This window comes from Pyxicephalus adspersus, chromosome 10 (assembly GCF_032062135.1).
Source record: "Pyxicephalus adspersus chromosome 10, UCB_Pads_2.0, whole genome shotgun sequence".
Taxonomy (NCBI): domain Eukaryota; kingdom Metazoa; phylum Chordata; class Amphibia; order Anura; family Pyxicephalidae; genus Pyxicephalus; species Pyxicephalus adspersus.
In genome coordinates, this window is record NC_092867.1 from 1,804,259 (window position 1) to 1,821,435 (window position 17,177).

At 41.2% G+C, this 17,177-nt stretch overlaps 1 protein-coding gene across 1 annotated transcript in view; it reads left to right on the top strand.

Annotated features, from left to right (window-relative positions):
- SORCS3 (sortilin related VPS10 domain containing receptor 3) overlaps positions 1-17,177 on the top strand; it is a 319,319-nt gene that overhangs the window by 287,756 nt on the left and 14,386 nt on the right. Inside the window, 4 exon segments of the mRNA XM_072423933.1 lie at positions 875-1,061; positions 2,922-3,055; positions 12,419-12,542; positions 14,915-15,027. Of these exon segments, the coding sequence (XP_072280034.1) occupies positions 875-1,061; positions 2,922-3,055; positions 12,419-12,542; positions 14,915-15,027 (558 nt within the window).

Sequence of the window (17,177 nt, forward strand, 5' to 3'; positions counted from 1 at the left end):
AAAGGAAACCGTCATCTTCTCGAGTGCCTGTATATACTTACCCGTATACCTAAATGCTGCTTTCAGATATCTAGATACAGGGGAGAGCTTTCAGCTGTACAAGACTCAATGGAGGTGCCTGAAATCATTTATGTCCCCTATAATCAGACAGCAGTCATTGTTATGTGGTGTAATTATCCTACTCTTACTATTTGATGTTAAAGTGCACCTGTAGCCCTGGAAGTAACAATACACATAAAGGTGTAAAGCAAGAAATTATAGAATTGCTCTTTGTTAGTGAGTGTTAAAGGGGTCATTCATATCTGTCTATTGTGGAAGTTACAGTAATGGGCATGTAAACCTGCAGTTTGCTGCAATAGGACAATGCACCATATGTGTGTCAGCGGTGATACCGGTAGCACTATATATACACTTAGGCAATGCAGCACCTGGTGTGAAGTGCATCACAATGCATGGTAGGCCACTAAAATGTCATGCAACAAAGTGTATTTTAATGAACAGAGGAGCAAACAGGGGTGACCGTGCCCTTTGGACAGAAATCCAATGTAAGATTTATCTTTGTGCAGGAGCTTCCTGTATTGCAGACCGGTCACTTCTGCTTTCTCCCCGGGTGCAGGGTGACTGGTCCTTCCTCCACCGCCTCCTGCAGCTTTCTGCAGGAAGCCTGTAGTGGGTGGAGCTGCTGAGCCCCTCCCAGTTTTGCTCTTTGCACAGGCTATGTACAGCACATTGATGATGTCACAGCTACTTTTACACTAAATTATTGGGCTTGGCAAAGGCACACAAAGTGGATTTACATCTTCTGTCACTAATAAAAAAATACTTTGTAAATGACCCAGCAATAATGAATAATCAGAAATCTTCTGCATTCCAGGGAGATCTGCAAAGAATAAACATTCAGCTGGACTTCGGGGATGGCAGCGCTGTGTCCTACGCAAATTTTAGCAAAATTGAAGATGGGATAAAACATGTGTATAAGAGCACTGGGATTTACCAAGTGGTGGCGTATGCGGAGAACAACGTTGGCATAGACAGCGCCGTGCTCTATCTCCATGTGACCTGTAAGTGCAGATCTTGCAGCAAGTGTGAATCCTAGAGAACAATAATGTTTTCCAATAATTTTTTAATATAAATGTATATGGGAGCAGATAAAGTTACTAATTACATATGCAGGCTTTGCTTCCTGCTTTGCAGTGCTGCACAATGTTTCAGTATTAAAGTTAAATTCCAAGGAGGCAAAAAAGGGCACCCATATTTCAAGTTCTGTATTTATTTTACTTGATGACAGCCTCTTGTAGACCCAGTATAGAAGAGCTTAGGCTGTTGGGGACGTGGGTGAAGAAGCAGAGCAATGAACCAATCAGTTGTGCAGAATTGTTCATGTGCTAGCAAGAAACAAGCTAATTGGAGGGTGAAGTCACAAAGATGATGTCATCAGTCAGCTGTGGTTGGGGAAGGGACAAGACAAGACCTTTAAGTGGCAATGTGTGTATGTATTTTATCTGTGTATTTTGTTGTTGGATGAAGTTTAGTTTTCAGCTTTGTAGATTGATCTGAGCACACAGTGAAAATATATAAGCATATATATATGAAAATGTATATAAGATACAGTACTGGCCCTAAAATATGTACCGATCCAGCTGTACAAAATGGGCATTGTCTTATTTAGTGAATGGTTTTTAGGGGCAGAACCTCCCAGAAGAAGCACTAGTAAATTAGGTAGCTTCTTGCTACTGACCTTTGGTATGGGCTCCCCTTGAAGCCGCTTTTATTGGGTTTGGCAAACTTTAAAGAGCATGTGCGAAACCTGTAGCATAAGGAACCTAGGGCAAGTTTGCTCATCCCAAATTGCAGGAATGCAACGCCAATTCCAATTGTTCCTTTATGATTTTTGGTTTGGCCCAACTACTATTGCACCCTACCCTTCTCATTGCTTAGTGGAAGCTGACAAAGATAAGTGTCTCCAAAGTGGTTTTCTTAAATTGGATGTGTAGAACCCCCAAAAGGATTTTACTGCTGTCTGTCCCAGGAATTTACCCTGACACTTTTTCCAGGTAACCATTTTCGGGACACAGGAAGGGGGTGCAGCAAACTAGGGAGAAAGTATAAAAGATAAGCCATAGTTAGCACGTAGCATCAGCTTTCTCTTTCTAGTGATTCTTTTATTAAAATGTGCTCCCCCCATGTTGCCAAGTTTTTGTAACATTTATTTTAACAATTTTGTATTTCTCCCGTAACCTTTTTCTGTGTTCACTGAAAGAAAAAAAAAATACTTTCAGCACCATAAAATGTGTTGGTACTGGTTGATGTGTCCCACCGGTGCTCTCCATCATCCTGACTTTGCTGCTAACGCATTAAAATGATTCCGGTGTTCCTAGGGTTGCCCATACGGAATTGTGTGTACAAGTTAATGGACATAAAGACTGGGTTACCACGGCATTTTATAATGCTGAGCTCTCCCAGTGATGGGTGAAATGTGCCCTGAAACTTTATCACGCTCATAATTCCTCTACAAATCAATCATGTCTTTGTTTAACTACGTGTTATTAAAGCCTTTACTGCTCTTGGCTTCACCTTGCTCCATTAAGTAACAAAAGAAGCCGTAAGTGGGAGAGAGCGAGCTAATTTCCTTAGGCTTGTCTCATTTTATTAGCAAATTCAAAAGGTCCTGGAGGAGGATTCTGTATCATATGGGTTCTGAGAAGCACGAATGCACGTCATTGGGTTTCAGTGCTTGTACCTCACCAAGGTGCTACCTAACCCTAGCAGAACGCTACCTGACCATACCAGGAACCTTCCTAGCCCTACTAGAGATCTAGCTAACCCTACCACTATATACTATTTGCAAAAAGAGAGTTTTTTGTCTGCTTGTATGAAGTGTATTCTGTTTCTTATTGGCTTCTCATTCTGGCCACCTCCAGGTCCTGTGGAACACGTTCATCTGAGAGTACCGTTTGTCGCCATTCGAAACAAAGAGGTCAACATTAGCGCTGTGGTTTGGCCTTTGCATCCGGGAACGCTCACTTATTTTTGGTGGGTTGGGAATAATACCAAGGTACGATAGACATGTTTGTGTTACTGTATTCTCCTTCTACTTGCTATGCCACCAGACAGGAAATGTGCATTACAATATATAGGACTAGGTGCTGATTATGTATTCTCAGTAACAAATTGTAAGCTTGTGCCATGTACAGAACAGGCTACGTAACATTGACACTGTCCAGCAGATATGGTTAGATGGTGACTTTCCCATTGCAGACCATCTGTTCTGTTTGATGTGTTGCTCAACCTGTTTTTAAAATTCCAACACAGCCCCATATGCCACTCGTAGTGCAGAGCTTTGTATGTCCAGATCCAAGCTCTTTCACATGGATTTTTGGACAGGCATTCACATTTATGCTCTCTTGCCTTTTAAACAGTCAGAATTTTCATGGAATTTTGGATCAAATTGGGAAAACTGGGTAGGCAAGCCAAGCTGTTGTCCTATTATAACTGGTTATTATAAATATATTATAGGTAGATGTAAAAGCTTTGATAGGCTCTATTTTTAAAACAGAGAATCTGACATTCCCTCAAACATTCCCAGCGTGGAATACATTACTATAAATGAAACATATGGACCTGGAAAATTCCCAAGAGTGATTTTTTGATGGAATGCCTCATTCACCATTTTATATGTAGAGCCCAATGTGTAGGTATCCAAAAACCAAAGACCGCTGTTGGGCACCGCCATCTTGAATATGATGTCAGAAGACCCAGTAGCTGCATGAAAGATTATGGGTGGGTTAAAGGAGGGGAAGAGGAGATGGGGTAACACAGACAGAATTCAGACATTCCCAGATGAAAGGAAGACCATGGTGTGTAAGGAGATGGGGGTCTTTGCTAGGAAATTACCTCTTTCTGGAATACGATATTTAGTAGCATAGTAAAAAAGTAATAAAATTAAATATGAAAAAATAAAAGGACACTAAAGTAAGCATTTCAGTTTTTTTTAATTTGGTGACAGGGCCTCTTGAATAAAATGGTTTATATTGTATGGTATTAAATGTCATTTCTTGCACCTTGCATATCACGGCTGTGTTTTTATGCAGCCCTATTGAATAAGCTTGCCTCATCTTATCACTCAGAGCAAGAACGTTACATTTTTAAGACTCCCCAGTGGATTGATGGGACACCCTTTCCATCGTTAGTCTATCACATGATCTACGACGAAGGGTATTTGTCGTATAAATTCTATCGCCCGCCTCATTTGTTGGGTCGTAAATTATGTAGGCATTTTCTTTATGACCTTGACTTGATTAAAGGGGGCGATCTTCCATTTAAATCAGGGTAGGAATCCATCTGGTTTTATGGGTTGGAAGAAATCTTTATCACTTACCCTGCAGTCTAGATACAATGATGACTCTCAGTGTAACGACTTAGTGCACTTTATAAAGTCGTATATGTCGTGGAAGAAGATTCAGTGTTGCCATCGGCCTGATCCTCCCTAATAGACTTGGAAAGTGTTTGGTTCATTGGTTAAAGAGCCAGTAAATATAAATGTTGGAGAAATTACAGAATGACTCTAAGCAGTAGACATTGCAACATATATACTTTCATATTTATTAAAATCTTACAGCTGAACTCCAAGCAATCAGCTAAAGACACCATGAAAATCGGAAAAGTTGTTTGATGTGCACACAGTATTAATGCAACTTTTTGTTTAAACATTCCTTATTTAAATTTTCAAAAATAATCAGGCAAACAAATTATTTAACAAAAACTAAAGGTAGTGGTAACAAATAGCCAATATCATCACAATCAGAATAAACCATATGGAAAGGGGGGCGGTGGTAGGAGGAGCTTAGGGGTATCGGGGGCTGCGGTAGACCATCGGTCATAACACTCTTGGGGGTGGCGGGAGTCACAATAAGACACTCCATTCCAAGTGCAATGCATTGAGATCAAATTATCCATCGTCAGAGAGTTAAATTATTAAATTTAGTGTTAAGACACTTCAGCCTTCGTAAGCTAAAGCCCCAGGGGTCAGAGGAATCCTCAGAGGTTTGCCTTGGCAATCCCGGGAGGGTGTCATGTTTGTGCGGAGTCTGCACTCTATTCTGTGTGCTGGATGGTGAGGAGAGGTTGTAGTTTTCATGGGCTGTAAGTAGTATTAGGCGGAGACTGGAAGTGGATTCCATCGATCTATTTAATTAAATATATATATTTGTACATATATTTCAGCCACTATAGTCTAATGTTCTCAGAAGCCCCTGAAGAAGCAACAGTGAGAAACGCGTCGGAAGTTGGGATACCTTCTTTGAAGGCTACAAACTTTAACTTTATTTGTATATATCTGGTTGACTGATGTCTTTTAATTTCTTACATAGAAGAACTATGTTAAGCTAAAAAACTGTAACGCCAAAAATTTTATTTGCCAAAAAAAGCCGTCTTTCCTTTTCTCATTATATATACACATTCAAAGTGAATTTTTATTTACAATGTATCTTAATGACCAAAGTGATTATTCACCTTGTCAATAATACCCAGACATATCCAAAAACGGGATTTTTTGTCTCATATGAATAGGAGATCGGGTCAGCCCAGCTTCATCTTCTTCACTCAACTGAGTTTTCCCTTTGAAAAGTGATTTTTTTTTTTTTGCAGGGAATTTTCAGCTTGATGTTGAGATCTTCCAGATTCATATTTTTTCAATGGCTATGATTGATTCTCCACCAAAGCTCCCTTGCTTTTTAAATGGACCCTGTTGAGTTTACCCAAATACTCCAAACTCTTGAACCCCTTAGCTGACCCGGAGGAAGGATAAAAAAGTATGAGCATACATGTATGATTAAATATTTCCATGTGTAAATTTAAATATTATTATCTTTTTTATAAAGTGTTCTTTGTGTGAAAATAAGATACCCAGTGCCATCTGGAGCCATCAGACATTCACTTTATAATGTATATTTGATATTTCCAGATATACATCATGGGAGTTCAAACAGGGAAGCAGTATAAGTGCACACATTTAATTTCAATCAGTTGCTTGATATTATCTTAATAAAGTCTTTGAAGCAGTGAAACTGGCATTCACTAAATATCCTCTGGTGGAGAAATGTTCTTTACCCTAGTGGTTGAACTTGATGGACTTATGTTTTATTTTTCAACCTGATCTACAATGTAAATTACTCCATGTATATAAACTCTAAATAAGCATTTACCCGTTACAGTTTAGAGAGAGTTAGACTGCAAAGAGGCATTTAAAATGTTCCACAGATATTTGGCTTTAAAAGTCATCCTTGGTGTCCAGTTCAGTGACTTTGCCTAGGCCGGGGTGATGTCATCAGTCTGCCGTAGGCAGTTAGGGGCATTTTCTTAGTCCTCTACCCCTAGTGATCAAACTGTAAAGATTGTAACTTTGTAGAAAGTCACAAGATGAAAGGTTGCAGTTGGTGATGTGGACACCTGTAAATGGACCCCAGGCAACTTTCTATTGGTTGTCCAGCTGCAGGGGGCCTTTAAACTTTCAGAGGCAGATATGATGACAAGGGTACTGCTGGGGACTACATCTTAAGTCCCTGACCAACAGTCTCCTGTACTTTATTATTATTACACACCCACAAACTCCATGCAGATAATGTCATGGCCATTCAAACCTGGGACCCAGCACTGCAAAGGTCAGAGTGCTAACCACTGAGCAACCGTGCTGCCCTAGCAAGGGAGAGTGACTTGAATGAAAGACTTAGGTCATTATACGTTGCAATAAATGGTAAGACAAACACATTCTGTTCATAGGTATGGGGAGTTGGGCTATTGTTTCCCTTGGATCTGTGGGCATCCCATAGCAATCTGAAAGTTTGAGCAGCAAACCATATTGCAAAGCCTACGTCTCCTCCCACAGCCCCCAAATCAATTGGTGCCATCAACAAATGCAATTGGAGCCTCTCAACGTGCAAGAGAATTTGATTGCCTAGAATACTTTGCATTTGATTTTATTTAATGAGTGTTATTTTTTTTCAATATTAAATGTAAAAAAAAAAATAATGTTTCCCTTATGAATGTCAAGGAACATATGGGTGAGAATTTGATTGCACAACGATCATTATATTGCTAGAAAATATTCTCCTGTAAATGCTGCATTGTGTACGGTGAATGGTAGGCAAAGGTTTTATTGTCAAAAATAACAATAAATGGTTCAATCCAGGTTTGGGGAGGAAAGATTTCGCTTTGCCAGAAGGGAACGGTAATTACTCTGTGTAAAATAAAATATAAAAGGGATAGCGACGTTATATGAAAGTTCTCTTTGATGTTGTGAAAAGCCGCTAATAATTATGACGAAGAACTGGGGGAATAAAGAGATATTAGCCTCCTAATTTGCAGGAGGAAAAGTCAGCTTTTTGATGTAAGGTGTTGTGTGGTAGGCAGGTAATGAAGAATTGTTTTTTTGTAGCGGCAAAGATTTGTTGGCCAGGTAGCCATTTTCTTAATACAGGGTATCTTCTACGGGGCTTTCTTTTCAAAGGAAGAATGTAGCAGTAATGGGATTTCTTTTTATTTACAAGACCAGGCATGGGCTTTGAGCTTTTGTTGGATTGTTTAAAGGGGTCGGTTTTTAAAAGTTTTCAGATTTGAGCAACTTTTACCCAGGATTTTAACATTTTTCTATTTGGCTGTCATTAAAAAAGAGTCAATGAGAGAGAGAGAGGTGACCAATCTTTGTTACAAGAAACTCCTGCACAGAGGGAAGTTTTATTTTTTGTTAATATGGAGTTCAGCTTTGAAACTTGAATTTGTTAGGAATGAACAAGGCGTTGTTCCATTTCTCCAAATATCACTTAAATTGACTCCAATTCGGTGGCCAAATTTAATCCTATGGAAATCAATTAGGGAAAAATTCGGGGGTGCATTCAGACAGTTAGACCTCAGCCAATGACAGCTACAGCATGTAGCCTGTTAAATTTTAGGCAGGTGTAGCATACGGCCCAAAATCATTGGTAGTCCCAATTACCAAGCTGCAAAACAGATCAATAATTTGGTTGAATTTGACACAAACCCAGAGCCGAACACCAAATCGAGTGCTTGGCAAATAATCTTGTTTGTCATAAATTGATAACTTCCGTGTACAGAAATATTGAGGAACGTCAACTGATGAAGCTCCTGTCTGGTGACCTTTATCAGGACCGGAAGTGGGGATAAAGAGCCTTTCATACTTGAAGTGTTAAACCGTGTGGTTGGCCACTGCTGGTCGCAAAGGCCTGAATCACTTATGTATTCATGATAGCAGAGTTGTGGCAGGGGTGCTGTTCCTCCTCCAGAAAAGCAAAAAACAGCCATTCACCCAAAGTGTTTTGTCCTTTTCTAGAACCGCACCACAGTCGCCACGCTACTTATTTGGAAGCAGTTGGGATTGCAGTTGAGACTGCAAAATTCTAGGGCCAACCATGGGTCTGAAATCTAAGTATCTCTGTCCCGTGGATAGCAGGAAAAAAAAGCTGTGGATAACAGGACAAAAATGGACAGGGGACATAATCCCCTCAAATTGTAGGAAAAGGCTAAGACTTTCATCGGGATTGATGATCCTGCGCGGCTCCTGGCATCTAGAACCTTCCCAGCCGCTCGGTCCCTTGCACTTCATTGCTTGTTCTTAAAGAGCCATCATCCGCACATTTGACAGCTGGTGGCAGTGAGCTGTACTGGTTCTTCTCACTGTCCCATCTCCCCAGAGACAGCAGTCCCCTGGAATGAGGAAGCGGTAACCCCATCGAAACCTCATGGCCAGTGGGAACATAGCCTAAAACTGTTTTGTCTGGACATACACTTGAAGAATGTCACCCAAAACGCTTCACAACGTATATTACATTCAGCACAAAACTCAACTCAAAGTTCTTTCCCAAGTCTTTTGCAACACCGCTAACATGGCCGTATACAAACATCTCATAGACAGCAACATATGGTGACCCTTGAGTACCTTAATAACGGCCATTATTTCCTAAAAGCACCCATATAAACCAGTTACACAGCCCATGCCACTCTCGTACATCAAAAGGATAATCATCGCCTTGTGGAGGATGACTATAATAAACTGGCAGAGCTCTTGTTGGTGGCAGCTGGGCTGTTATTTTATTTAATTATAATTATTAAAGTTTTGGTTATGAATGGAACATTTAATATAAGAATCTATTAATATTCTCATGAAAAATGGGCATTCCGTCAATGGGTTAATGAGGGCTTATAGCCGTAATGCTTTGGGTGATATTCATGTTGAAATAAAATTTATAAGAACAGCAGGGCTCATGTTTAGAAATAATAAGAGGAATTAAGGTGTTAATGATGAATTGATAATAAAATGTATTTGTTTGAATTACAGGACATGCAAATCATTGGCGGTGACAGTGTATAAATAATTTATCGATGTTGTTTATCCCCTGAGCAGCAATTGCTGTTTAGATTTTTCTTTCCTATATTTCATGCTTAATTAGTGCTTAATATTGTCAGGAGTGAGAGTCATCATACAGAGGGGTTTTATTGGAAATGTGACAGCTGTTCATTCCCTTTTCTCCAGAGGAAATGTAGAGTGGGTTGTCTTGAATGTCATCAACACTTGGACAAGACAGCTATGATGACAAGTCAAGTCACGTCTGCTTCTCCATGACCATGGCTGGTCTGAGATGGAAGTTTATGTGGGACTCAAGCCCAATTTAGTTTTAATTTGGGATATGTAGTTTGTTTTAATTAAAAATCACCCACAGAGTAAAAAAACCTGGCCTCAGCACAAAAGGACGTTTTGTTCTCACTCAGCAATTGGTGCCAAGTCCTGACTTTGCTGCCTTCAAGAGCTACAGCCTCCCGAAGAATCTTCAGCATCTGCCACTTCCGTAAGTGTAGAATACCTGCGCCCACCATTGTATTCCTGGGTCTCATCTTCCTTAGAGTTCAGTTAGGGATCAGGTATCTGAGACACCTAAAATTGCCCCAGATGTGAGGATTCTACCCCTGAGGCTGTAGTACTTAAAGAGAAAAAAATACATGTTGCCTGCCATGGAGGTAGGAATAAAAAATATTCTTGACGATAAAAGAAAATTTGAATGCACCAGAAATAGAATTCCCATAAACTGGCAACATGGTTGTAAATACGAATTAAATGAGGTTCACACGTGACCTCAGGCAGATAGAAATCACTATACAAATGTAATACATATATAATGTGCCTGGGCGCACAAATCACAACCAACTCCAGGAATACCTTCAACAACCTTTATTGCATAATCCAGGTACAGGCCGAGGTCAAACACAAGAAGGTCAATGCGATAAAGCGAGGTACAGAATGATGAATCAGAAGGCGTAGTCAGGGACAATCCGAAGTCAGGGCAAGCAGAGTTCATGCAAAGTCAATAATCAGGTTGGGTCGCTGTTAGTAACAAGTCCCAGCTGGTGACAAGATACGGGGGAACACAACACGGTAATCAAATACAAGAACGCACCCAAGCACACTGTAACACAGAGACTATAACGGGCAATGGTGCTCATGACAGGGACTCATTAAATGGGCAGAGTGTCCAATCACATTGCACCACCTGGCGCTATACGATTGGAGGGACCATACTGACTAAATAATTGGCCGCAGGGAATTCAAACTGAACTTGCCCCACCCTGTGGTGTGCACAGCCGCGGGGATGCTAGGGATGCCGTTAGGACTACTGTTCAGCCGGAATGGATCCCTACTGTGTGAGCAGAGCGGCTGCATCTCCGGCTGTGCTGCCTGCCACAACACTGCCCTTCAGCAGGCCTGAAGCAATAAAATGGGCGAAGGGCCTCATGACAGGGGGGTAGAGAAGACCGAACATTGTGGGGTTAAAAGTTCAAGTAAGGAGGTAGAAGGAAGGAGGAGGCTGTAAGGTGCCTCGTGGCAAAGAATGAACAGAGGGATGAGGTTGAGGGGTCAAAAGTTCAAAAAAAAAAAAGGGAAGAAGAAAATGCGGGAAAGGATGGGAGTCATGGATTGGTGGGGGAAAGAAAAGGGGAGGTGAGAAGGTAAGAGTTAAAAGAAGGCTTTAGGGGGTGGGGGGCAGCACTGTTAAAAAATGTTGCTGGTGACTGCGTTCCCACCCTCCCTCCCTAGTTGCAAGGGGAGAAGGAGTATTGTCGCAGCAGCTGGGCGGGTTGTTGGTTGTTTGGGTCCATGAAAGTTAGAGGGGGTAAATGTAAATTTAAATGAAATGGGGGACACGGAAAAGGTTGTTTTTCTTTTTGGACAGTAAGGTGGGCCTTGCATGACACTTGGTTGTTGTGGAGGCTAATTTGGAGTATATAGAGATCTGCTAACTGTCCCCGAGGCGGGATAGGTGCGCCTGGGGGCCTGGTGGTGGATCGGGTGCAGCGGGATTAAAAAAAAGGAGGGGTGACTTTAATGGACCTATATGATGATTTAGTACCGTTATAATAAAAATGTTATTTGTGTTATTAAAGGGGCTGCTGTGGCCAATTTATTCCAAGAAAAATTGTGTATTGGTCTTTTGTTTACTGGTTTAAAGGGGGTGGTTGGTGGTGGGGAATTTATTGGTGGCAGCAGAGAGGTCTTCATATGCGGTACCCAGGTCAAGGCTGCCTGCGGTCCCCCGGGACAATGCGGGTGATCTCTGATTGGCTGAGGAGAGTTTCTCTATCCAGGAACACAGGACTCCATGTGTTCTTGGATAGATAAACTCCATCCAAGAACACATACAGCTAGTAAAGGGCTGCAAGAGCATTCAGGGGAGCATAGCTGTCAAACAACACGAATTCTCCCACCATTGACTTTAATGGTGTTCGAATTCGGAATTCGATAACGTGAACAATATCCCTTTATTCGATTGAAGAGCTGTTGAATCGAAAAGTGAGATATTCCATCAACACTACTGCCTGGTGTCATAGCAGAATATCTTCTCTAGAATATAGTGTCTATAAATTTATATAGGGAATCACCCATGTAGAGACTTCATAATGCGGAGTTCTTATCTGTGTCGATGATTTCTCTAAAGCTAAAGAATGAATTCTACTTTAGTGTTGCCGAATCTTTAACATTAGACTGTGAAATTTGCCTGGGGTGTGAACAAGCCTCTTTGTCCTCTGCATGGTATGACCCATCACTGGATTTTTTATTAGTGGACAAACTTTTCTTACAGTGGCTGATCAGAATTAGGAGCTGTGTAATGGGCTTTGGGTATTAATTTGAGATGATTGTGAGAACACTAAGAATTTATTTGACGGACATTTGACCTCATTCTCCATTACATATGACTTGTGTTAGTAGGGTTTTGCATTACTATAGACTATGATAGGTAAGACATTATGATGTGATTCCTATAATAATTGGCTAAACACGAAACTGATTGCTTTGATTATATTTAGTACACTTGACAAACAATTGAAATGTTTTTTTCTTTTTTTGTATCCCCAGCCTCTCATTACTCTAGAAAACAGCATCTCCTTGACCTTTCATGTAGAGGGAACCAACATCATAACTGTTCAAGTTTCTGCTGGAAACACCCTGATTCAGGATACCAAAGAGGTGGCCGTGCACGGTGAGTGATGCTTGCTATCCACCAAAACACTGATTGACATTTTGCCAAAATTTTCAATTTCTTTGATGGCATGGACCAGGGTTTGGTACTGTTGGCATTAAATTTGCCGTTCATGACCCAGACTGGTACAATTCCTTCTGCCTCTGCTTGGTATGGGGTTAACATCCAGGATATCTTCTCTAGAATACGATATCCATAAATTCCAGAAATCGCTCATGGAGGGAAGGTGAAGGCGGGATTGCGGGGTATTCTGGCAACCAATGTATTTGACAAAAATTCTGTAAGGAGGGATCAGGCAGGTAAGAATGCTTATTGCAGACAGGTAAGCGCCTGTCCCTTTCTGCAGTAATGCCCTGCCTGACTCAACATTTTTGAAAGTGGAACTTTGAATCCAAATAAATTAGCTTCTTTCCCCAGCTACAGACATCCATCACTTCCAGTTTGATGCCTATTTATCACATTTCCTATGAGTCCAGGATGTCAAAGTCCCCGCCCCGAGGGGCCGCATCATCCTGCTGATTTGCTGTCATAGAAGAACCTTTAACTTATTTTTTTTTTTCCTTTTTAATCCAATATTTTTAAGCCGTTTTTGTATTAAAAAGGAAATGAAACTGAGCAGATGAATAAATATTAATAGTTATATATAAAGGAAAGAAAGAAGAGGTTTTGAGCTATTTCTTTTTTGGAAAAAAAACACCACCTGTGTGCTCATTTCCCAAGCTCAAAAAAATTCACCACCAATATTGTAATTTTTGGATTCACAATTCACAAGCTTCTGATCTTAGCATTAAGTGTAAAACGTTGAAGGAAAATACGATGAAATAATGTTTCACTCGGGAGCCGCGATGTCTTAGTGGGATGGCCATCTGTTCTGTAGGGATCGTCAACAGACAAAAAGGCTGTGCGAGAAGTCATTAGCCAATCGGTGATAAAGTTAATTTAAAATGCCATTAAGTGGATGTAAGCGCTCAGCGGGCCAATAGCAACCAATTAGAAACAGGGAATAATGAATATCTGAGTTCATATTTTTAGGAGTTCCCACCGACAATTCACCTTTTTTTATAGCACAACCTCTAATAACTATTTAACCCTTATTATATTTCAGGATGTCATTTATAATGAGGCAGCTCATATTTGTAGAGTTATAGTACAGAAAAATCCCGGTACATTCCTGTAGTGAGGGGGCAACGCTGCTTCTGCTCCACTAAATCCCAAGCAGCGTTGTCAGCCCTCTCTGAGTTCCCTGCTGGGCTACAGAGCATGGCTTCCTTATGAGATTTCTGTTGCCCAGCACAAGAGATTAGGGCAGGGATGAAAGCACTGCTTGGGATTTAGAACAGCTGGAGCAGCATACACATTACATGAAGTCAGAATATTGACAGACTGAGGGCATGGCACCATCACTGTGCTGCATTACCAAATGTAAAGTCAAACCTGATTATGTAATGTAATCCTATAGAATGAATCCTAAATTGATGTATATATATGATTAAGAACATATACAAATGAGAATATATACATTGGGTCTGATATATTAAAGCTTTCCAAGACTCGTAGGATAGACTATCATGGGAGAACCTCGGTGATCCAGAAAACCTGGAATGGACTTCCTAAAAATCCTTTTCTAATGGTTCAGTCCTGGACCAGATCCCTCAAAGGTTTGCTGGACCCCATGATATTCTATCTTCCCCAGTCTTGGAATCTTTCAGGCCTATTGAGGTCTAGTTATAAATCAGTAAACCTGACATTCACCCATGGTGAAGAATGAGTCGATGCCACTGAATACACCTAAACCTGGAATATTCTAATATTAGATAATGTTTTGGTGAATGCCAGATTCACTGCTTTACGAATGCAACCCCATTGAGCTGCTTTTTTTGGTCTATGTACCTGAATTAAAGTTGTACTATAGAATTCTTTAAAGCTGGACTTCAGGCAGAAACATAATAAAAACATCTATATAATACAACAATGTCAAAGAGTTACCCCATTCAAAGCATTTCGGCTTTGCAAACATTAAAACTTGTTGGGGGCGGGGCTGTGACCAAGCTGTGTTGCTTAACTCCTGTGCAGGAAAGTGTGGTCAGAGATCTGACTGGGGTCTTGGAATGACATTTTTTTATGTGTATAATAAAATGAAAACCTCCTGCAGATTTTCTTCACGCTAACTATCTTCCAGGAATTCTCAGATCTCGAGAAGTAACGACTTTTCTCATGTTCAGTTGTCATCATTTCCGCCTATATATCACATTTTGTTTCTGCCTGTAGTTCAGCTTTAAAGCTTCACCGCAAGCCTTCAGCAAAAGACACAACAATCACATAGGGAATTGACATGAAGCGTCTTTTAATGCCTTTTAATGATTGTGTTGCAGAATATTTCCAGTCGCAGCTGCTGTCATTTTCTCCGAACCTGGATTACCACAACCCCGACATCCCCGAGTGGAGACAAGACATAAGCAGACTCATTAAGAGAGCTCTGATACAGGTACGTATTAATGGTGGCAGCTGAGGTCTGCCTGGGATACGCCGCGCGCTGCGGGCCATGGAAGATAATGAAAAGAAGCGAGAAAGAAAGATGGTGCCGGCTTGTCATACAGAAAATGATAAGACAAGAGGTGCCCTCGCTGGAATCAAGCCTCTGGTTGTCATTATGTTACGCGAGTAGGCTCAGCATTGTCTTTATATTGATAATCAAATTGTGGTCAAAGTTGTTATTGATTTATTATTAGATTCTGTTGCAATAGCCCCCACATATTCCATAGCACTGTACAAAACCCAATGTCATGTTCGTCACAGTAATCAAAAACATGGGGTGGACCCGCCGTGTCACTGACCCACTACGCAGGGTGTGTATGGGGTGCAGGGTCTAACCCCCCAGCCTCCGGCTTCACTAGCACAATGTTTGCAAGGCCAGAGCCCAGGTTGTGGCCCCAGTACATGCAGGGGCTTCTGACTGGATAGGAACAGTGTGCAGTACTGTAAAAGGCAGTAGCGTAGTTGGAAGAGCCAAGGTCAGGGCAGGTGGCAATCAAGAATAGTCAGGTCAGAGGCAGGTCAATCGGTATTCCAGAGTGTCAGGGTCAGGAAAAACAAACTAGAATCTGGAAACAGAATCTGAAAAAAATTAATTGTTCAGGAATTGCCAGTCAGTTCATCAAATAAGGGTATTGTCATGTGACAAGTGAAAACCATGTGCCTAGAAAGTGACAAACCCCACCACCGGAGGGAGTACTGCAGCTGATACAGCTCAAGTGGTGTTTACATTTCTGCCAGTAGATGGAGCACATCTGTTGAATATCCTGGTTCCCTGGGGTAAAGGGCAGCTCTCAAGGAGTCACATGATTCATAACAGGAAGCGAAACAATCTCATTGCCCTTCCATAGTCACATGCAATAACACAGTCTAAGACCAAGCCTAATTATCCAACAGCAGAATGTGGAAGCCGGGTCACCCAGTAGAAACCCACGCAATCACACGAAGAACATGCAAAACTCCATGCAGATAGTGTCGTGGTAGGATTCGAACGTAGGACCCTATACTCAGGTCCTCCCATGATAGTTTATCTTCTTCAGTCCTGGGGAGCTTTCATAAATTGTGACCTATGTGTCCCTTTGTGGTAGAAAAATAAGTTATTCAGGTTCCTGGCCGGGGTTTGAATTGGGGTAGCGGGTCCTGAAAACTTAGTCTTGTGCTAATTAAGGCAAAGCCATTGGACCAGCTAGCGATATGGCAATAGGCACATGGGGTGCTCCGAGGCAGGCATGGGATTAAAATAAATGTGAATTGGGGGTCCTAAATACACAGCTCCCTGCACCCCTTGCAATTTTATCAATTGGGGTCATGATCATTCAACAAGGGGGCAATTTGCCCAGTTTGCCCTACCATAACCAGCCTTGTTCCAAGGACTGTTTTACAAAAAATACAATATGGAGGTAAGTGCATCTCATTAGGAATATTTCCAAAGGTTCTTCTCCAACAAGTGCACCTGTGCCAAAAACATGGACATTGAAGGTACCACAGCACATATTCCTAACAAGCAAGCTTTAAAACAAGCCAACATTGACCTCACTCAACCTGTAACCTCTCAGCATTGACCAACACCTAACTTTCCCCCCAAAATACCAAACTTAACCTAAACCCAAGCCAAACCCCAAATTCCTAACAATAACATCATATGCACCCACATCATTCAATGGCTGGAGCTGCCATGGCTAATCTTCAACCCAAAACTAATATAACGGAGAACTGGAGAAGATAGACTACCATAGGAGAACCAGGTTTGCTAGATCACCCAGGTTCTCATATAATAATTTTTCTTAGCCCCCTGCGCTACCATTGTTGTACTTATATTTAGTGCTATACCTTTTTTTTTTTAGCAAGACGGGAGATGAATGCAGCCAAGCTTTGAGCACTCTTCCTTTAACCACTGCCAGTTCTTTGTGCTGACTCAGTGCGGGAAATGGCTAATCATTACTAATTCATTTCAGTCCAGACTGCAACATGATTAACTGTGATTGACTTGTTCAGTTATAATATGGATGTCAAACCTAATCTATTAAGACATCCCTATGTAATGACCAATTAATTAGTGTCTGCTCCCTGCAAAGGATTATGGAGCCTCTTGTCTGAAGCCAG